Below are 23,252 nucleotides of genomic sequence, written 5' to 3'. Positions count from 1 at the left end.
GTAACTATGGTTAATTTGCATATATTCAGCAGTGATGCACTGGGAGACATCTCAAGCTCACTCGAACCTGAATTATCGCAAATTCTTTCTGTTTTAAGAAAGCAAACTTTTGTTTTTCTTAGCATTTTAGTAAGGGGACTTTTGGGACCATTGTCGCCCCTCACACACTCCAATGAGTTCTGGTTCACCATGAGCTCGCTAGTTAGTCTGTACCTCTCGGTGTTACAAGCCCTACTCCATAGAGCCAAATTAATCCATGTCTTGGACTGATGAGGATCAAACAATCTGAAACAGTCTGTATGCATTTTGGATTATTGTGGCTCTGTACAAATTAACAAGTTGACACATCATTGCATTCCAGAGGTTCTGGAGGTGTGTTTAGCTTCTAAGGGTAACAATGGTTATTTTGCATATATTCAGCAGTGATGCACTGGAAGATATCTCAAACTCACTCCAACCTGAAATAGTGCAAATTCGCAAACGTTTGTTTTTCTCGGATGCTCTCACTTCCTATTATTGACAATAGAGCCTGCAGTTAGCTGACTGACCACAAGATGGCGAGCGAGCTCTCCCTACCAGCTGGAACGCAGAAACTGGAATTACAGAACCACAGAGAGGAAGTTGGAAGAGTCCTGTAGTCCAGCCCCAGCAGCAGCAGCCTCTGATATCGCTACAATGACACAGAGGAGGTCACGTGGGCAGGAGACGTCATGTGGAATACCAGCGTAATGCACTCCGTTCTAATCAAAAGTCACGTCTGATCCGAACTCATCTAGGAACAAAGAGAACGGAAGTGGTTATAAGGCGGAAGTACTGAGACCAGAGCTCGTGCTGGCAGCAGAGAGGGAGGTGAAAGTCCAGTTTTTTATTTCCATTTTTGCCATCATAAACTAATATAACTAATACACCGCATATAGCATTAAAACACAAGCTATAGAACATTGTTACATACATAGTGAGAGAGGACAGGTATTGGGATGGGAGAGGAGAGGAGCACTTAGTTTTGGCAGGGAGGACATTGTATGTGTGGGGGAGGTATTGGGGTGGGGGGGGGGGAGCACATAGTTTTGGCAAGGGCGGACAGGTTTTAACGTGGGGGAGGAGCTCACAGTGGGCAAGGGAAGGACAGGCGGAGCAGTGCTTTTTAGCGCTGGTAGATTTGGGCGCAGCCGGCGCCTCCATAGACTTCAATAGGAATCATTCCTATTGAAGTGCTCAGTCAGTAACGTCGGCTCCGTCAGAAGACGGAGCCGAAGTTGCTTAAAAACATAATAATTCGGCCTCCAGCAATCGCTGGAAGCCGAATTATTTCATTCCCCCACTAGCCATGTCGGCCTGGAGGGGTAATAGTAATTAAATCGGCCGGACTTGTGCAGAAGCAGGATCAGCTATATACCGCTGTATCCTGCGCCCAAGTCTACCGGCGCCGATTTCAAATGTACTCAGGACAGGTATTGGTGCGAGGGAAGGGAAGAAAGGTTGAGGGTGGAGCACATAGTGGGAGAGGAAAGGAACATATATTGGGCAGCACGGTGGCGTAGTGGTTAGCTCTCTCGCCTTGCAGCACTGGGTCCCTGGTTCGAATCCCAGCCAGGGCACTATCTGCAAAGAGTTTGTATGTTCTCACCGTCGGAGCAGTGCTTTTCAGCGGTGCTAGATTTGGGCGCAGCCGGCGCCTCCATAGACTTCAATAGGAATCATTCCTATTGAAGCGCTCAGTGAGTAATGTCGGCTCCGTCAGAAGACGGAGCCGAGGTTGCTTAAAAACATAATAATTCGGCCTCCAGCAATCGCTGGAAGCCGAATTATTTCATTCCCCCACTATCCATGACGGCCTGGAGGGGGAATAGTAATTAAATCGGCCCGGACTTGTGCAGAAGCAGGATCAGCTATATACCGCTGTATCCTGCGCCCAAGTCTACCGGCGCCGATTTCAAATGTACTCCTCACCATGTCTGCGTGGGTTTCCTCCGGGCACTCCGGTTTCCTCCCACATTCCAAAAACATACAGACAAGTTAATTGGCTCCCCCTAAAAATTGGTCCTAGACTACAGTACTTACACTACATAATATAGACATATGGCAATGGTAGGGATTAGATTGTGAGCTCCTTTGAGGGACAGTTAGTGACAAGACAATATATATATATACACTGTACAGCGATGCGTAATATGTCGGCGCTATATAAATACTAAAATAATAATAATTGGGTTAGGACAGATATTGTGTGGGGGAGGGGAAAAGTATTGGGGTGGGTAAGTATATAGTATAGAGCAGGGCTTTTCAACCTGTGGTACGTGTACCACCAGTGGTACTTTGGTGTTGCGCAAAAGGTGGATCAGCGCAACACCAGGCCGCCTCCAAATGGCCTCCAATCAGAGGTGCGCTGAGCCCCCCCAGAAACTACAAACGCACCTTGAACCAAAACAGAAGCTCTGCATATACACCAAAAGCATGGCTTGTATGCTATGTACTTTGGTGTTGGCCAGGTGGTACATTCCAAGTTTGCCTGCTACTTAATTGCCCGTCTGCCACCCCACAAACTACGGCTACTTCTCGCTGTGCTACCCTGTCGTCACTGTGCACCGCTCTCCTTGCTGTCTCTTCACTGCGGCTGGGTTACCACTGATCGAAGGTTTGAACTATTACGCAGGACACCGCCGCTCTGCACAACTCTGCTGTTGCCTCCAGCTGTCTTCAGCCTAATCCCATTGATAAAGGAATCCATTTCTGAAACGCCGCGCCGTCTGTGTAAAATAGCGGTGTTCTCTCTTGTCACTGTGATTCTCATGGACTTTTGTTTTGTCACATGTTGCTGTATATTTCTTCCGTTTTGTACAGCCAGTGCATGATGCTCTCTCTATTTTCCTGATGTACCAGTTAGCAGCATGTTGTTATAGCATATGTTATGCATTATTGTACCTGCATATATATATCATGCATTTGGCTGTGCACTGATGTTATTATAGCTTGCACAGACCACTTTACATGTCTTTTTTGTGTGACTTGTCAGCACTTTCAATACAGACTTTTTTGCATTGAATATACAAGGTGTGCATGTCCTTTTACTTTCTAATTGAACTATTATGCAGGACAGCACAGAGAGCGCAAGTAAGGGGGAACCAAACTTTGTGGCAAGTCAGTCACTGCCCATCTCTCTATTGGTGGGTGAGGCTACTTATAGTGAGGTGGTACCTATATTGGCAATCTACCTACAGACTGCTAATAATTTTAATCCCTTTTTCCCATATGCCCCCCACCCCCTTTTCTTAAACTGTACCTGAAAGAAAAAAGTTCTCCGTGGGAGAAAGCCTCTGGATCCTAAAGAGGCTTCCCCATTCCTCCTCAGTAGAGGGGATCCAGCAATGGAATCCCTCGACGATCTCCTTGTTGATGTGAGTGCATGTGCAGTTGCGGCTCTCTGCTTGGGGTCTGGTGGAAACAGCAGAGCTTGATCGGGTTAAATTTATTGCGCAGGCGGACTGGTGGTACTTGAAAATTTTCAGGTGAAAAAAGTGGTACAATGGCGTCAATTCACCAGAGGTTACCAACCTATTTATCTCTTGGGAGGTAATTTACCTCCTGTGATATCTCCAAATAGCAATTCTCCAGAAGTATAGGGGAAAATATCGACAGAGATAAATGTGAGATAAGTATGAGATAAATAAGTGATAGTTAGTAGTTAGTTTTTCTCCAAATCACAATTCACCAGGGAAGAAAGGGGGTGTGGCCATTCGTTATTTTTTCATCTCTTTATCCCCTGAATGAACCTGGAGATATCGTGGTTTTCACACAGCAGCTGCTGCGGTGGAAGATGGAGCCTTTTGAGCTTACTCTGTTAGGCCTTGTGCACACCAAAAACCGCTAGCAGATCCGCAAAATGCTAGCAGATTTTGAAACGCTTTTTCTTATTTTTCTGTAGCATTTCAGCTAGCATTTTGCGGTTTTGTGAAGCGTTTTTGGTGTAGTAGATTTCATGTATTACAGTAAAGCTGTTACTGAACAGCTACTGTAACAAAAACCGCCTGGCAAACCGCTCTGAAGTGCCGTTTTTCAGAGCGGTTTGCGTTTTTCCTATACTTAACATTGAGGCAGAAACACCTCCGCAATCCAAAATCTGCAGCAGCCCGGGAGTATGCGTTTCTACAAAACGCCTCCCGCTCTGGTGTGCACCAGCCCATTGAAATACATTACCCAAGCGTATCCGCAGCCGCAAGCGGATCGCAAAACGCAGCCGAACCGCTCTGGTGTGCACTAGGCCTTAGAGCTTGCTTCTATTATGAGGAGACGAAGGCGCAGGAGGAGGGTCTGTTTAATCGCCCCTCGTATTTTTTGTGAGAGAACAGTTCTTGATAATTTTACTGAGACAGAGGTGGTGAAGAAGTTCAGACTCACTCGTGATATGATTTATGATATGATCCGGCAGTAAAAGGCGGGAATACTCTGGTCATGTAGTGGTAAAACTCCGCCTCCTACCCACAATGCTTCACTTTCAAGCTTACAGAGAGGAAAAGTATCCCATGTAAATCATTAATACCGATTACCTAACTCTCTGCTTTCTCACACTTTCCTCATGCATATCTCTCCATTATCCCCTGCTATCGAACATTTTTCTCTCTGTCCTCTCACACTGGTGAATTGACTCCAGAGTGTTAAAATACCTCATGAGATAAACTACCTACCTTTTTTCTCTTAGTAAATCCTCTCTGGTGAATTGACGCCAATGAGTGAAAAGGTTGAAAAGCCCTGGTATAGAGAACATTGTGTGCACTTCATGTGTGTCATATTAAGCAAATAGACATTCACTGCTGTAATGAGAGCAGACTTAGACGTGATTGGAGAGATGAGGAGGGTTCTGGGAGTGTCACATGATCTTACTTTCAGTCTTCCCATACAGAGTTTCCCTTCTGGGAAGTCTGGTGACCATCACGGTGCCCCCACCTCACCCCTGATATCTGAGAGACATAAGAAACAGAAATCCACAACATCCTCTTTGATCTGTTGTTGGGCAAGTTGTGCATTAACAGGAATTATGTGACAGCTAGCGATTTGTATGGGTGGTGACTGTATCATCGTTCTATCTGTCAGATTCTTATAAGGAGGCACATTGTGTAATTTTTTTACCCGTGCAGGAGGGGCAGTGTATAGAAGGACAGCAGGACCTCTACAAGGACACCATGATGGAGAATCAGTTGCACTTCACATCACCGGGTAAGAGGAGACTTGCATTTCTTGTGAAGGAGAGAAGGAGAAAGCAATACTTGGGGTCCACCTAGATATCCTCCCTTATATCCATCATCTGGTAAACACATAGTGTCTCACAAAAGAGTTCACTCCCACTTTTCTAAATATTTTATATCTTTTCATGGGACAATACTGAGCATACATGTGAAATTGGCACCGGTAGACTTGGGCGCAGGATACAGCCAGTATATGGCTGATCCTGCTTCTGCACAAGTCCGGGCCGAGTTAATTAATATTCCCCCTCCAGGCCGCCATGGAAAGTAGGGGAATGATATATTTCGGCTTCCAGCGATTGCTGGAGGCCGAATTATTATGTTTTTAAGCAACCTCGGCTCCGTCTTCTGACGGCGCCAACGTTACTCGCTGAGCGCTCCTCAGTTGTGATTCCCTTTGTCTTTGGAGACGCCGGCTGAGCCCAAATCTAGCAGCGCCGAAAAGCACTGCTCCGAATACTGAAGATATGACATATTGATACAATGTAAAGTAGTAAATGTAAAGCTTGTATAGCTGTAAATTTGCTGTCTCATCAAAATAACTCAATCCATGCCCGACAGAGTTAAGACAGTGCTGGAAAATAATAGTGGGCATGTCAAATGTTGACACCTTGGGCATTGACTTTCTTTACTTAGGGGTGTGCTCTGCACTGACTACTTTACATTGGATCACAGTTTAATATCTTCGTTGTGTGTTTGATGTGTGCTCACTTTTGTGAGCTACTGTTAAGACTGAATTCAGTCAATGTTTGTGTTACCTACTGATATCCAGTAACTGAACGCCACCAAAAAGGTGTAGAGGTCCTCTATTTTTTTTCCCCCCAGGATTATCCACCTATATCCCCAATCATCTGATAAACACACAGAGCCAATTTATTCAGTCAGTGTTTGTGTGTTTCCTACAGATGAATCCAGTAACAGAAGCTCACCATAGTTACTAGTAACTATGTTAATTAACACAGTAGCGGCCACGCTAGTGAAGTATTATGGTCGTGATACTTCACAGCAGCAGCACGCTATGCTGCAAGGAGCAGGCAAAGCTTGCATAGTGGCCGCTAATTGTCTTTTTTCCTAAAGCAGCGCTCGTTTGTGAATCAAGCCCAATGTATTCAGTCAGTGTGTGTTTTTCCTACAGATGGAGCAAGTAGCAATGACCCACCAGAGAGATGTACAGGTGCTCTTTATTCTTGGAATTGTCCACAGGAAGGTCAAATCAACCCCCACCTATATCAGGTAGGTGGAACTGAGGGTCCCCAGAGACTCCAAACTGTATTACCGTTTGAGGGCTTCATATGACAACTTCCTGTTAATCAGAGCGCATGTGTGTATACAGGGGGACTGAGGACACAGGGACAGAGTACATGGTGTAGCTGCCCACCCAAGCCAGTCTAACATTTGAACAGCATAATTCGTGGTATCAGCAGCTTTTGACACAGTAGATCATCCCCTACTCCTCCATTCCCTCCAGTCCATGGGCATTCACGATCTCGCCCTGACCTGGCTTTCATCCTACTTCTCCAACCGCTCCTTCACGACCTTCAATGAGTCCTCGTCCTCCCCCAACCACCGCTCGGTGGGAGTCCCCCAAGGCTCCATCCTTGGCCCCCTACTGTTCTCCCTATACACATCCTCCATTGGCAAGGTTATCTCCTCCATGGGTTTTAACTATCATCTGTATGCAGATGACACCCAGATCTACCGCCACACCCCTGACATATCCACCACTACCATGGACAAGGTCTCTTCCTGCCTATCATTCCATCTCCTCCTGGATGTCCGCTAGGTTCCGGAAACTAAATCTAGACAAAACGGAATTTATGATCTTCCCACCCCGGCCATCCATGAACCTCCCAGATGTGCATGTCACTGTTAACCACACTACCAATCGCCCTACCTCTCAAGCCTGCTGTCTGGGTGTCACCCTGGACTCCGCACTCTCCTTCACTCCCCACATCCAAAACCTCACAAAGTCCTGCAACTTCCACCTTCGTAACATCTGTAAGATTTGCCCTTTCCTGACCTTTGCCACCACCAAACTCCTCATCCATGCCCTCATAATTTCCCGCCTTGACTACTGCAATGCCCTTCTGTCTGGTCTCCCTATGACCCGAATAGCCCCACTGCAGTCCATCATGAATGCGGCAGCCAGAATTATCCACTGCTCCCATCGCTCCACCACAGCGGATCCCCTCCTTGAATCCCTCCACTGGCTTCCTATCCAGTCCAGAATCACATTCAAGATACTGTGTCTGACCTACAAATCTGTCCACAAAACCTGTCCAACCTACATTTCTGATCTTGCTCAGAGGTACACACCTCACTCTTCCAATGAACTTCGCCTGACCGCCACCCCGCATCATCCAGTCCCATGCACGCCTCCAGGACTTCTCAAGAGCTGCTCCAACACTATGGATCTCCCTACCTCCACCCATTAGGGCAGCCCCCTCCTTCAACATCTTCAAGAAAGCCCTCAAAACTCACCTTTTCACTCTGGCCTACTACCCCTCACAATTGCTCTAAACCCACAGCTGAACTCTGGTCCCCTACCTTTTGTGTCCCTACCTCTCCCTCTAGATTGTAAGCCTTTGGGCAGGGTCCTCCTCCTTTTGTGTCCTACCTGATCATGCACCTCCATTACTGTGCACCCATGCTATGCATCTGAGTGAACCTAACTTGCCTTATCTCCATGCTCCATCCAGTGACTGACTAAGCATTACCTTGTACTCACACTGTGCTGCATGATCTGGTTTTTCTTGTATTCCTGTATTGTCATATTGCTGTATGTTACCCCTAAATATTGTCTATATTCTAAACTAATGCCCAGCGCTGCTTAATATGTTGGTGCTTTATAAATAATAATAATAATAATAATAAAGAATATTAGTTACTGTTAATAAGAGACGTTTATAGCAATTAAGTGCTAGTTTTCTGTACAGAACAATATATACCTATAAAGGCCTGTTGTATGGTAAGCAGAAAAGTTAGCCTGCTGTTAAAGTTCATTTGTGTGTAGATAAGCAGTCAGCAGCATCAGCTATAATAGCCAGCTAAGCACAGGACATTACATGGTTAATCTGAGTAGTCCAGTCACCTTACAGTCTAGTCCAATCAGAACCCAGCCTCACTTTGAGATCTTCTAGAATCTAGCCAGACATGCCAGCAGCCATCTTATGCTGGGCATACGCGGTAAGTCTTGCACGCACAGATTTACCGCGAGATGTATACTCCATTCACGCGATCAGCGATGTTACCACGCGAACTGAAGCATTGTGCGCATTATTTCGCGCGCACGGCCGCTTAGCACTGCGGCACTAACTGTTAGCGCCGGTTAGTGAATCGAGGTCTAAATATGTTGTTCGCGCGCAGAAAAAAACATTCTGCATGATGACTCTGCACATTTTGTCAGTTTTCTCTATCAATTACATCAGCTGCTGTTAAACGGGTGCATTTTCCTGCATAGAAACACACTTGGTGTGCAGAAAAAGTATGCAGAAAAACACGCACAGAAAACTGAAAGACATGTGTGTTCCCTGCCTCGAGGATCCGAGGACAGTTACACATGGGCCAAAAAAGGACAGAAGAGAACGCCGGGACATAATTGGGGTGAAAAATGTCCGTAAGATGACCCTGCACTATAGACACACCAGATTTAGTATTTATTTTTCCCTGTTTTTTGTCCTCTAAATCTAGGATTGTCTTGCAGTCTGAAAAAATACGGTACATTATCCTTCTGCATATGCTGTTTTCTGTGTTCACCATTTAAATTAGCTCTCACTTTGTGAACTTAGGGTGAAAAAGGGATACATGTAAGTGTTGTGGTCAAAGCGGAAGAAGAAGAGACATTGAGGGGTGTTGATCAGTCTGTGGAGAAGGGTGACATGAGGACAATTAAAGAGGAAGAAGACCAGACCTATGTGAGCAGTGATCAGCTGTCTATGGAGGAGTTTGACATGATTAGGACAAGTAAAGAGGACAATGTTACAGAGGGCAGAACTGGTGAGTAATCAGCAGAAAATATAGAATAAATGTATATCTTTATTGATTGTGTCACTGCTCACACACTGGCCTGATTTGGGGTTATGCTATGTACTCTTTAGATTTTTGTCATCTTAAGCTATCATTCTTGATTGTTTTGGTGACAGCTTGCTAACAATAACAGTACAGACATTCTGGTGGCTTTGGAGTGCCCTGTTCTGTGGAAAGGGGAGGTGGTGAAGGAGTGATAAGCAACTGTTACATCTTGCAGCATTAATACAATGCTGATCAGGCGAGTACTTTCCATCTGTTATGCCGGGCATATACGGCACGTTTATGCGCCGGTATCGAGCCAGCGCGTCACCGCTCGTTCCACGCATGCACGCTGATCAATTCCCGCTCGGCCCCGCCGGCGCTGCTAATCAGTGCTTCATTTCTTCCCATTGTTCTCCCCGCCGGTATCGAGCGCAGTATTGATCCAGCGTGGTATTGGACAGGTTGAATCTTCTTCAAAAACAAGGAGAAGGAAGGCTGATCGGCACTGCAGGTGCTTTATTCCATATGCAGGCACAAATTCAGTACACAAAATGCAGAGAAAAAATATTCACATACCATGAGATGGAGAGTGGTGTGGTGGTGCGGTGGGTGCCAGGGGAAGATGCCTAACCTCCGTTGAAGGGCATTGACAGCGCGAAACGGCCGTCAGGCATCTTCCCCTGGCACCCACCGCACCACCACACCACTCACGATCTCATGGTATGTGAATATTTTATCTCTGCATTTTGTGTACTGAATGTGTGCCTGCATATGGAATAAAGCACCTGCCGATCAGCCTTCCTTCTCCTTGTTTTTGAACATCTACTCTCTATTTTTGATCAGAGCACGCAGTTTGCACCAGAGAAACAAGAGAAGAGAGTGTGTGTAAATCCTGCCCTAGACCTATCCAGCGTCCGCTGTCCTTAGCTGCAGTGCCAACGATTTTCTCCCTTTTTCCTCCCCCTCCTTTGGCTCACAGGTTGAATCTTATCAATCGAGCCATCAGCGGCTCGATTGATAAGAAGTATCTGACCGTGTATGCCCAGCATAAGCTGGATACACACGGTTCGTTCCCGCACTCGATTCCCGTTGATGCGCCGCTCGATTCACGTCGATTCGTTTATTCCCGACATGTCCGATTCGCGTTTCGATGGATCGTTAGGTCGATTTGCCATACTTTACATGACAATTGACCTAAAAATCATCGAAATGCGCTCGGAAATGTTCGGGAATAATCGATTCATCGGGAATCGAGCAGGGCATTCGATGCGGGAACGAACCGTGTGTATTCACCAATAGAGTTACTAAATTCTTCTAATTCAACATTCTACTGTGTACAGTTTTAAGGTAAAAAGCCTGCCACCACCTCTTTTATTTGGGAAAAGAGGAACCTGCTATCTAATCTGAGCTAAGAAGAAAGGGTTAACACAATCTATTATCACTGAAACAATACAACACTCTGGGTAACGGCTCTTCAGATTTGAATTCTGCAGAACTCAAATCGTGTAAATAGCTGTATAAATTACTTTTAGTCTTTCTATTAAAATATGCAATATAAGTTATTGATATCTGCAGAAAATTATGAATAATTATAAAAAATATTAGCAACCAGTATGAAACTAAAAAGCAGAACATGAAGAAATTAACACTTAATAGGTTGGAGGTGTCTGAGTCCCTTGTTTGTGACAGAAGAAGAAGCAACGAGCGCTCCTTGGTACATTAACTTTTTAATCTTGAAAAACACGCAACATAAATACACTTACAGTGTGTTGATGAAAAGTGCGCTTGTCAGGCCTGCGGGCGGTCCTTTCTCTGCTCCTGTGCCTGGCCGGGACAGCAGGAGCGGTGGTATCAGCGGGAGTGACACGCGGTGGGCGAAGCCTGGTGCGCTGGAGCCGTATGACGTTCCTTGTTTGTGGAAGTCCATGTGGAAAGTTCCTTGTTTTAAAAGTCCATTTAACATGGAAGCCGGCCTCGGGAGTTCTATGGCTACCTCCAGGATCCTTCACTGATGTTACAAAATAAAGAACTGTAACTGAATTCCAGAGCCTCTTTATAAAACCCTGCTTTGAGGGCAGTACTCCGAGACGTCCCCTGTATTGGAGGGTAGAAGTCCATTGACTTTTTGGAGAGGAAAAAAATAAAACGTAATGTAAAAATTTTAATATGTTATTGTTTTTAAAATGTATGATCGTCCATATTCCAGGCATCACTCATGCCGGCATCCAATAATGGCATATTCATGATCCATGACAAATTTGCAGCGCTTTGGTACGAAGTGTGGATATTGTAGGGCAGTTTATTAACTGGGTTTACTCCTTTTGTCAGCCCAATGAAAGAGATATATCAGTATTCGGCAGAATGCTAGCAGTTTGGCTATATTTTTATCATACAGATCAGAAGTACACCATCTCTTTGCTAGGTTTACACCATGCAATTTTCTGTTAGATTTCCCTGCCAGATAGATAAAGTTCAACATGTTGGAAATGTATCTATTTTACAATCTATCTGCCGAGCAATTAGGCATTGTTCTACTCAGCAGGAGGTAACCAGAAGACAATGCACCCGAGATAAAGACCATTCTCTACAGAAAATAATCTAATTATGCATTCCAACAGAACAATCTAACAGAACAATCTAACAGAAGAATCTAATGCTGGGCATACACTGACTGCTGGGAGGCTTATCAATCGATTGATAATATCCGACGTGTCCGATACCCCACCGGATCGATACTGCGCTCGATACTGATGGGGAGAACAACGAGCGACTAATTAGCCGCTCCCGAGGGACGAACGGCGATCAATCCGCGCGCGTGCGCCGGCATGGAGCCGCTGGCTCGATCCAGCGCATAATTGCATTGATAAACGTGCCGTGTATGCCCGGCATAACAGAAAATTGTATGGTGTATTCCCAGCATAAAGAAAAGACATAATAAAGTACAGGTTTTTTTTAATAGAGTGGCGTGTGGCTCTGCTATGCTGCCCTCCTGCTGGGTTTCAGGGCTCCTCTGCCATGCCACTACCTCAAATGGCTTGTTCACAACTATTTGTAAGCTCCCTGACTGGAGAAGCTTTCTTCCAGGCAATAGGAGCACACTGTTCCTAACGAGGAATACAGTAACAATTGTATTGAATTGAATAACAATAACAATGTTTTTGTCTCTGGCCTGGAGAAATGACCTCAAGTGTCCTGTCCCTACACAATGCAATCTTGAATTGGATTGCAGTCGACAATGGGTGTCCATTTCACTGTTCTGCTATGACAGATTACTTAGTGTTATTGGCCTTCAACAAGCTGATAATGGTCACTGTACATTACTGTACACCAGGGGTGCTTAATAGGTCGATCGCGATCTACCGGTAGATCGCGACCGCCTGATCGGTAGATCGCGGCCTCTTGGCCGCGTCCCATTGAAGTTAGCAGCCAGCAGCTGTATAACACAGTTTCTGCTGCTGGCCGCTGGAGGAGAGAGCCTGGCCAATCAGCGGAGAGGAGGAGAGAGCCTGGCCAATCAGGGGAGGAGAGGCGCGCAGCCAATCAGGAAAGGAGAGGCGCGGCGCGCAGCCAATCAGGGGAGGAGAGGCGCGCAGCCAATCGGGACTCGGAGAGGCGGAAAACTTCCGAGTTCCGACTCCACTCACGCTGCCCACCGGAGCCAGGCCTGAAGATCTGGACGCCACCGCGGGAAGACATCGGCCCTATACCCAGGTAACCTATACTGAAGGGACCTATACCCGGCTAACCTATACTGAAGGGACCTATACCCAGCTAACCTATACTGAAGGGACCTATTCCCGGCTAACCTATACTGAAGGGACCTATACCCGGCTAACCTATACTGAAGGGACCTATACCCAGGTAACCTATACTGAAGGGACCTATACCCAGGTAACCTATACTGAAGGGACCTATACCCGGCTAACCTATACTGAAGGGACCTATACCCAGGTAACCTATACTGAAGGCACATATACCCGGCTAACCTATACTGAAGGCACATATACCCGGCTAACCTATACTGAAGGCACATATACCCGGCTAACCTATACTGAAGGCACATATACCCGGCTAACCTATACTGAAGGCACATATACCCGGCTAATCTATACTGAGGGCACATATACCCGGCTAATCTATACTGAAGGGACCTATACCCGGCTAACCTATACTGAAGGGACCTATACCTAACTACATTTCCGGGGGGGGGGGGGTGCATTTGAAACATTGGTAGATCTCCTGGCCTCGGCGAATTTTAAAGTAGCTCGCGAGCCGAAAAAGTGTGGGCACCCCTGCTGTACACAGATTGTTCACAGTAGGGGTGACTTATGTATAAGAGTATATATGTATATATTTATATCTAGCTACAGAAGTATTAGCTGTTTTGGATCTCCATGACATAAATGGATAATTCTTTTACCTCGCAGCTCTTATAATTTAGTGTTATGTAACATCACAATATCTTTATTTGCACAATTAAGAACAAGAGAGAGAATAAGGTACATTACAAGGGGCATATGAGTGAAACGAGGATACAATGGTAATAAGAATGTGTAAGTGAAAGTCAATTGCTCTACAAACATAACACAGATTTCTTGTACATATAGGTCTGTGGTCACAAGAGTGAGGGCCTGTTTCCACTACACGCAGATTCTGCATGCAGAAAACTAACTCCAATGAATGCCTATGGGAAATCTGCATCAGAAAAATCGCGTTCAGTGGAAACAGGCCCATAGACATTCATTGGAGTCAGTTTTCTGCATGCAGAATCTGCGTGTAGTGGAAACAGGCCCTAAAACATTTCTTCCACTGTCTCATCAAGCTCTGCAATTTACTGCTTTTCCATGTATGGCCAGTGCTTTAGCTGCAGGGAGTGTCAATGAGATGCAAATAACTGACTTGTATGTAAATGTAATGCAAATTTGAGGCAGATAATCAGATTTGTCAGGAAATGCATTTGATTGATGGGATTCCTAGTGGATACAATTTGAATGCAAGGCAAAGTTATTGTCATGTGACAGTTCTCTGTCAGGCTGATAACTAGTGATGGTTAGTGACATGCCAATAACACTGAAATGGTGCAAATTGTATGTGAATTAGGATATTTTTCAGACTATAAGGCGCTCCAGATTATAAAACGCACCTAGGTTTAGGAGGCAAAAACCAGGGAAAAAATATACTAAGCCTTAGTGCGTCTGTGTTTCAGGTGCATCTTGTGGACTGCACTGTGCTCTCCCGCTTATCACAGTTTAATGTCCCCAGCTTCCCCTGGTCAGTAGTCACATAGGAAACAGACTGTGATTAGAGGATAGCAGTGTAGTGTTATGCCAGGCAAATATCCCCACTCCCCTGGCCAGTAGTAACAGGAAACAGACTACGTGGCATTGAGGACTATGATTACAGGAGAATAGTGCAGTGTAATGTCAGGCTATATATTAGGCTAACGTTACACAGCACTGCACTCCTGTACTCATAGTCTGTTTCCTGTGTGACTACTGGCCAGGGGAGTGGGGATATTAGCCTGCCATTAATGTCCCCAGCTCCCCTGTCCAGTAGTCACATACGGATTAGACTGATTACAGGAGAGCAGTGTAGTATAATAATCAAGCTACTATCCCTACTCCTCTGGCCAGTAGTCATATAGGAAACAGACTATGATTACAGGAGTGCAGTGTAATGTCCGGCTAACATCCCCAACCCCCTGGCCAGTAATCACATAGCAGACATTGTGAGCTGGAAGCACTGAACTGCCCAAGCCCTGCTCTTACCACTCTGTGTGGTCTCCTCTGGTGGGCAGCTTCAGTGTAATCTGATGTCCCTGTGTGTTCAAGTCTGTCCTGGGTTCTGGGGACCGTGCTGCAAATGTATCTCTGATGCAGCCCTGTCTCCTGCTCTCTGTGCCAGGGATCGTGCTGCAAATGTGTGTGTGTGTGTGTGTGTGTGTGTGTGTGTGTGTGTGTGTGTGTGTGTGTGTGTGTGTGTGTGTGTGTGTGTGTGTGTGTCTCCTTTGATCTGATCCAGAACTGTCTTCATGCTGTCTCCGTGCTGCGCACAGTCCTCCTACTACTTCCTCCACACTAGAGTCATGTGTTCCCACAGGTCTCTGTATGGTGGCCTGTAGTAAACAAATGGAGGCAAAGAGTGGTGGGCTCTCTGTAGAAGATTTTATTGATTACAAAACTCACGTGGAGGAAGTAGGAGGAGGATGCTTGAGTACAGCACAGATACAGGGCGACATCTGGTCGGAGAGTGAGAGAGACATTTTCAGCACGGTTTCTGGCAGGGCATTAGATCATAGGAGTTGGTGGAGATGGTGGGGGAGTTTTAGAGGAAACTGAGGAGGAGCGTGCACCCTGCGGCTGTATATGTAAGCTTCCGCTGCTGCACTTGCTTGCTTTGCAGGGAACGCCATATATTCACACTATAAGATGCACTGACTTTTCCCCTCCAATTTTTGGGGGAAAAAAGTGCCTCTTATAGTCCAAAAAATATGGTATATGCAAAGCTGCTGCATCTGGTCCATTTCTTATATGCATAAAGTTTGCATCAACTTAGAATTATCAGCAGCTCACTGACCATCCCTAATGATAATTGGTCCCCCACTCAGAATTCTCTAACAGGAAGTAATGATCGTTTTCTATTTGCAGCGTGGAATCCTGGCATCCAGAACCTCTCAGAGACTCGTCTCTCTGTATCCACAGACTGTACAACAGATGATGATGTCATTGGACAAGAGTCTCCTGCAGATATCATGGTTACCCCAAATACTCCCCTAGACTCCCCTCACCTGCCTAACTCTGAGGGGCCTCATACCCAGTACAGCTCTCCCAGTGCTGGAGGATCTTATTCCTGTTCCATGTGTTTGAAATGTTTTTCAAGGAAATCACAGCTTGTCTTACATGAGAAATACATACACGAGAAACTTCACACTGGTGAGAAGCCCTATCCATGTGCTAAGTGTGGGAAATGTTTTATACAGAAATCAGAGCTCGTCAGTCATGAGAGATCTCACACTATAGAGAAGCCTTTTGCGGAGTGTGAAAAATGGTATGTACGGGAATCGCAGCTTGTCAGGCATAAGAGATCTCATTCATGTTCTGAGTGTGGGAAATGGTTTGCACTGAAATCACAGCTTGTCGTACATGAGAGATCTCACACTGGAGAGAAGCCATTTTCATGTACTGAGTGTGGGAAATGTTTTGCATTAAAATCATATCTTATCAAACATAAGATAGTTCACACTGGTGAAAAGCCATTTTCATGTAATGAATGTGGGAAATGTTTTACACAGAAAAAAAGTCTTCTCATTCATGAGAGATCTCACACTGAACAGAAGCCATATTCATGTTCTGAGTGTGGGAAATGTTTTATAGAGGAATCAACACTTATCAATCATCAGAGATCTCATACTGGAGAGAAGCCATTTTTATGTGCTGAATGTGGAAAATGTTTTGCACAGCAATCACAGCTTATCTATCATAAGAGATCTCACACTGGAGAGAAGCCATTTTCATGTACTGAGTGTGAGAAATGTTTTGCATTTAAATCACAGCTTGTCAAACATGAGAGATTTCACACTGGTGAAAAGCCATTTTCATGTAATGAGTGTGGGAAATGTTTTACACAGAAAATAAGTCTTCTCATTCATGAGAGATCTCACACTGGACAGAAGCCATATTCATGTGCTGAGTGTAGGAAATGCTTTGCACATAAATCAACTCTTGTCAATCATGAGAGAACTCACACAGGAGAGAAGCCATATTCATGTGCTGAGTGTGGGAAATGTTTTGTACAGAAATCACAGCTTATCAATCATAAGATATTTCACACTAGTGAGACGTCATATTCATGTAATGAATGTGGGAAATGTTTTGTACATAAATCTAAATTTGTCAAACATGAGCGATCTCACACTGGAGAGAAGCCATTTTCATGTGGTGAGTGTGGGAAATGTTTTACACAGAAAGTGAACCTTGTCAGTCATGAGAAATCTCACACTGGTAAGAGGCCATATTCATGTGCTGAGTGTGGAAAATGTTTTTCACATAAATCATATCTTTACATACATGACAGAGCTCACACTGGTGAGAAGCCATATTCATGCGCTGAGTGTGGGAAATGTTTTGTACGGAAATATCAGCTTGTCAGTCATGAGAAATATCATGCTGGTGAGATGCCATATTCATGTGCTGAGTGTGGGCAAAGTTTTGTACGGAAAACAAATCTTATCATTCATGAGAGATCTCACACAGGTGATAACTAAGGGTTAGTGAAACATAACTTCACTTTTAGTGAACCTGTACTGGCCACAGCATACTGCCCTCCATCTCCCCAACATAGCCAGAAGGGAGGATGAAGTGTGGAGTGCAGCGGCCAATAACAGGCTTGTTCAGTTCCACTTATCCCTCTCTCATCACTGGTGAGAAGCTCTATTACTGCACTCAGGCCTGGTGCACACCAAAAACCGCTAGCAGATCTGCAAAATGCTAGCAGATTTTGAGACGCTTTTTCTTCTTTTTCTGTAGCGTTTCAGCTAGCATTTTGCGGTTTTGTGAAGCGTTTTTGGTGTAGTAGATGTCATGTATTGTTACAGTAAAGCTGTTACTGAACAGCTACTGTAACAAAAACCGCCTGGCAAACCGCCGTTTTTCAGAGCGGTTTGCGTTTTTCCTATACTTAACATTGAGGCAGAAATGCCTCCGCAATCCAAAATCTGCAGCAGCCCGGGAGTATGAGTTTCTGCAAAACGCCTCCCGCTCTGGTGTGCACCAGCCCATTGAAATACATTACCCAGGCGTATCCGCACCCGCAAGCGGATCGCAAACCGCAGCCGAACCGCTCTGGAGTGCACTAGGCCTGAGTGTAGAAAATGTTTTGGCCATAAACGTTCTTTTATTTCTTGCTAGACGCACATAGCAGCATATTTCCACAGAATCCTTAGGACTCTTTCATGCTGCTCAGTGGATTGGTTTGTAAAGCATTAAAGTCCCTGAACTGAGGTCCCGTGATGAGATAAATCTGGGTACATATAGTACTAAGCTCAGTTACAACTTGTCCTGTGTTCACTTTCTGTTTATTCCGTTGTAAGGATTAAAGTAAACCTGTAATTTAAAATAAAGCAAATCTGATACAGCTAAACACTGCTTCAATAAAAATATTTATTCAGAAAACACCCCAATACACAGATATTCCTAGCAAATGAGACACATATCTTGTATTTTAAACAGTAGATTTCATTAGTAGGCAGGCTGAGAGGAGTTCCTGTACTTTTTCATGAGATTGTATCAGTGTTCTCCCCAGAATTTTTTTCCAGCCAGGTGGCATGAAATAGTATCTGGGTGGAATAAAAAAGTAGCAAGGTGGGGCTCTATGAAGGAATGCAGGGCCGGTGCTTCTGTGCACAACTCTGCTTACAGTATAGGAGGAGGTGAGCCGATGAGAGCCGGGTGCTCATAAAAACTAGCCGGGTGGAGCACCCGGCTAAAAGAGCCTGGGGAGAACACTGTATACTAGCAGACCCAAGCCCGTTTATAAATGGGCTTGCGGGTCTGTGTTTCTCACCGCCACCCGCCGCACACCCGGCCGCCCGCCTGGCTCCCTGGCCCCGTCCCTGTCCTCCTGTCTCTATGAGGCTGGGTCCGTGCTGCGCACATGCGCAGTAGCAAAAAGCATGGACCAGCTACACAGAGACAGCACACACAGGGACACAGGGGTTTTATTATAGAGGATTCAGAAAACATGAAGAGATATGAGCTGAATGCACACAGTCCAGTAAGATGAGAAGAGAGGGATTTATCTTCCAGCAATGATTATGCTGGGTACACACAATGCGTTTTTTCAGTTGATTTTCCATCCGATCGATTTCCGTTTTTAATCTGTTTATCTTTTCTTATCTATTTCCATTCACTTCTATGAGAAATCAATCAGAAAAACAAAAGTAAGATCGGACATGTCGGAAATTATCAAACCATCTGTCTAACACAAAATTGTATGTTGTGTACCTAGCATTAGACAGGCTAAACTCTCTAAATACATACAGGGTGCATTTCTCTATGTTTTTCGTTTGTACTGGGCAAGAGTTCAAGTCTAGTTTAAGTGATTTCTCTGAAAAAATAATTTTAGGGGTAGCATTATAGGGTTTTTTTTTTGTTGTTGTTGTTGTTAGATCTCGACAGAGGAAAATTGGCAACTTTTTTACATGATTATACTATAAATATGATAGTAGCAAAAGGTAATGTATTAGCAGTCAGATGTATTCCCAGGTCATATTATACACCAAAGCCTCAGTGCTGTACCCCAAATGTAAATTAAAAGCGGATGATTGGATACAGGTGTTTTAGTCTTGAAATTCTGGGGTGGAGAGGGGGACAGTTTATTGTTATATGAGTTAATATAAGCTGTTATTGGAAATGATTCTGCGTTATGTAACTAAATGAATCCTATTAGAATGGAAATCTGAAGCATCTCCAAGTATCTCTCCTGTGATTAAAGCAGCTAATAAAGTTTTATTTCTCTGGATAAGAAAACCCTTCTTCAGATGCTACAGAACTCTCTATCGTACAGTCTCACTTCTTACCTTTGCTTCCAAACTGCTGGAACGACACATCTATTCAGAACTGTCTGACTTCCTGTCTATCTCCTTGTTAGACCCCCTCCAGTCTGGCGTCCGATCTCACCATTCCAGTCCTCACCAAAGTTGCAAACAACGTCCTTATTGAAAATCCAAAGTCTAATTTACAGTTCTAATACTCCTTGACATTTCCTCTGCCTTTGACACTGTCAATCACTCTCTGCTTCTCCAGACAGTCTCCGAACTGGGTTTCAAGGACCCACTACATTTTTGGATTAGCTCCTACCTTTCTGGATGCTTTTTCACTGTCTCCTATTTGAACACTAATTTCTCGCTATGTACATTATCTGTTGGTGTACCACAATACTCTGTTCTAGGACCTCCATCTATACAAATGGCCTGGGACTATTAATACAATATCTTGGTTTCCAGTATCACCTCTACGCTTATGACACTCAAATCTATTTCTGAACTCCTGACCTCTCTGCACTAGTGTATCAAGTTCCTGTCTATAGGCTGTTTCTGCATTTATGTCATCCTGTTTCCTCAAACTTAACATGAACCATACAGAAATTGGGATCTCTCTCTCTCTCCCTCTCTCTCTCTTTCTCTTTCTCTCTCTCTCTCTCTCTCCTCCCCCACCAATAGTTACAATTGATTTAGAAAATACCCCATTAACCTCAACACCTAAAGTTCGCTGTCTGGGGGTAACTGTGGACTCTGAGCTCCTATTTAAACCACATATTAACACATTAACAACCTTCTGCTACTTCTATCTCAAATTTATCTTCAGAATTCAACCATGCCTTACTCAAGAGGCTATTAAAATGCTTGTACATGCGCTAATCATGTCTCGTCTATATTACTGTAATACCCCACTCTATGGCCTTCCAAAAATCAGCCTGGCAGCTCTCCAGTCCCTACTGAACTCTGCTGCTCATCTCATCCACCTCTCCTCCCGCTCCTCTGATGCTGCCCCTCTCTGCCAATCCCTCCATTAGCTACCAGCCACCAAAAGGACCCAGTTCAAGCTCCAAACACTATCATACAAAGCTCTACATAGGCCATCCCCTCCATACATTTCCTCATTAATCTCCAGATATCATCCATCCCGGAACCTGCACTCCTTCCAAGAGACCCTCTTGTTGTCCAGCTTTGTCACCTCCCCTCACTCTTGCATTCAGGGCTTCTCACGAGTGTCACCTCTCCATTGGAACTCTCTACCACTGCCTCTCCATCATGCTCCATGCCTTGTAATTTTCAAACGTACCCTCAAAACACACCTTTTCAGACAAAGGTATAATTTGCTACAGCTATATAGAAGTTAAAGCTCACTGCCTCATCTGCGAACCTGTTTGTCTACTCCCCAGTGTCTCAACTCCACTACTGTGTAGATTGGAATGCTTGTTTCTGTGCAATTTATCAAATGTAAACCTTTTAATGTGTCACATTCATCGTATTTACTTAAAGCTGGTATGATTAATCCTCAAAATACTAAATTTGACTCTACCAATAAATAGTTTTGACTGCGGAATGTTGTGCATATTTATTATCATTATAGGTATATGATAAAGCTTTTTGTGAACTGTAATGGCTGTTTTTTATATAATAACTCTTAGAATATGTATAGAATTTATTATACACCTGTTTTTTCTCTGACCTGAGGAAGCAGACAAGCCACAAAACGCTTTGTCCATTTTATGTGCTCAAATAAAAAGCCTTTTTTTAACCATTTCTGCCGCCCGTTTTAAGTGGATCCGAGATGAACTTTTACTCATTGCATAATTGTGTTCCTTTCCTATTGTTTATAGGGCATTCCTCAAGCCAAATACTTTTTTGTTTTTGTTTTAATACTCTAATTCCCTATAAACTAAACAAGCCACGCCCACAGGTTTTCAGAGAGCCAAGGCACTTTCAGACAGTAGCAAGGGCTCATGAGAGCTCAGTCTGGGCAGAAGGAGGGGGAGATATTACTAGCCAGAGATTTCAGAGGCAGAGGGGAGGAGGGAGGAGGGGGGGGATTAGGTTTTTTGCTCAAGATGCAGATAAGCCTGCCTCTGTGCAATATTTACAAACAACATGGCTGCTGTCATTGTATCACAGGAAGAAATAATCATATTCTATTAAAGCTGTTTGCAGCTAGATTTGCTGTGTAAACTATCTAAACTTTAGATAAGATATATACACAAGTTACTTGTGATTGTTAGTTTTTAATCTCGGATATGCTTGAAGACCTCATCCACAACACCAGGTTGCACTCTAGAGCAACAAAAATTGCTGGTGACCACTCCCACTCAGGCCATAACTTCCCTAGTCGGCTCAAATCGGGCCGGAGATTCCAGGCCATCCCTGGCAGGATTGTGAGGTGTAGGAACACTTTCTTACCCGCAGCCGTTAGAATCTTTAACTCTGTACAAGTCCATCTCCCCCCTGTAGTCCCCCCACCTTAAACTATAGATGTCGGCTCACTGTTATCTGTGATCATAAAATAATGTTGGCTGAGCCATATGTACATGAACCTACTAGTGGGGCGCCCCTTCATTTTAAAGAGCAGAGTCCTCCCATGTATATGAGGGGGCACATTTAGCCAGTTGCCCCCCCCACCCCCCTCAGCAAGATGCCCCACCCCCAAGCCTAGTATATGTAGCTAGGTGTCCCCCTCTCCCGAGCCTTGTATGTGCAGCCAGATTAAAGGGCAGGGAAAGGGGACATCTGGCTATATATACTGGGGAAGTAGGATTGTTATCTGGCTGCACATGCTTGTGGGGGGGGGGGGCAATTGGGCTATTGAATTTTCCCCACCCAGGCGAGCATGTGCAGTCAGATAACCCCCTCCCCCCAGTATTTCTGGCCAGAGTCTACCTTCCCTAGCCAAATATATATATGTGGCTACCTAGATTCCCTCCACCTATCCAGGTGTTGTGCTCTCCGGGCCGACAGCTTCCATCCTTTATAGATGCTCTGGCCCCTCCTGTTTGTTTGAGCAAACAGATGGCTCAATCACATTTCCACAAGCCAGTGCTGCATCTCATAGGTCTGTCACTTAGCATCCGGTCTCCATGGTTCCAGCTGGTGCTATTTATTCCAAAAGTAGGTGCAATAGCTCAAGGTTTGGGGGGGGGGGGTGTTATAATTATAATATATTATAATAATATGCATTATTCAGTATCTAAGTATAAAATTTGTCAACCTTGACTAAAAACACATTAAAAGTACTGCGGAGCACTCCTCAAGCATACCCCAACATTCATACTCATGTCACATCCATCCTAGTGCTGCTACCACCACACACAGATAACCTTCAGAGTGGGGGACAGAGATCTCGGGGATGCAGATGTATATCCGGCTAATGGACACTAGAACAGTCACAGAGCAGGATCAGGCTCCAAGATAAAAAAGGGGGAAGCAGAACGCTACTGGTTACTCACCAATCC

The 23,252-nt window shown here is 44.7% G+C and overlaps 1 protein-coding gene across 1 annotated transcript; it reads left to right on the top strand.

Annotated features, from left to right (window-relative positions):
• The first annotated feature begins 653 nt into the window (after positions 1 to 653).
• LOC137562629 (zinc finger protein 84-like) lies at positions 654 to 21,344 on the top strand. The gene is made up of 5 exons (XM_068274151.1): positions 654 to 849; positions 5,133 to 5,211; positions 6,373 to 6,470; positions 9,026 to 9,233; positions 15,896 to 21,344. The coding sequence occupies exons 2-5, from the start codon at positions 5,178 to 5,180 to the stop codon at positions 17,509 to 17,511; spliced, it is 1,956 nt and encodes a 651-aa protein (XP_068130252.1). The 5' UTR covers positions 654 to 849; positions 5,133 to 5,177; the 3' UTR covers positions 17,512 to 21,344.
• The last annotated feature ends 1,908 nt before the right edge of the window (positions 21,345 to 23,252 follow it).

Source organism: Hyperolius riggenbachi, chromosome 3 (assembly GCF_040937935.1).
Source record: "Hyperolius riggenbachi isolate aHypRig1 chromosome 3, aHypRig1.pri, whole genome shotgun sequence".
In the NCBI taxonomy this organism is placed as follows: Eukaryota; Metazoa; Chordata; class Amphibia; order Anura; family Hyperoliidae; genus Hyperolius; species Hyperolius riggenbachi.
This window is presented reverse-complemented; position numbering and strand designations above follow the sequence as displayed.

Bases quoted from the DNA above. Each gene is read 5' to 3' on its own strand.
- LOC137562629 (XM_068274151.1), top strand. From the start codon at position 5,178: ATGATGGAGAATCAGTTGCACTTCACATCACCGG. The intron at 5,212-6,372 runs GTAAGAGGAGAC...TTTTTCCTACAG, and splicing joins GTTGCACTTCACATCACCGG to ATGGAGCAAGTAGCAATGAC. The intron at 9,234-15,895 runs GTGAGTAATCAG...TTCTATTTGCAG, and splicing joins TGTTACAGAGGGCAGAACTG to CGTGGAATCCTGGCATCCAG.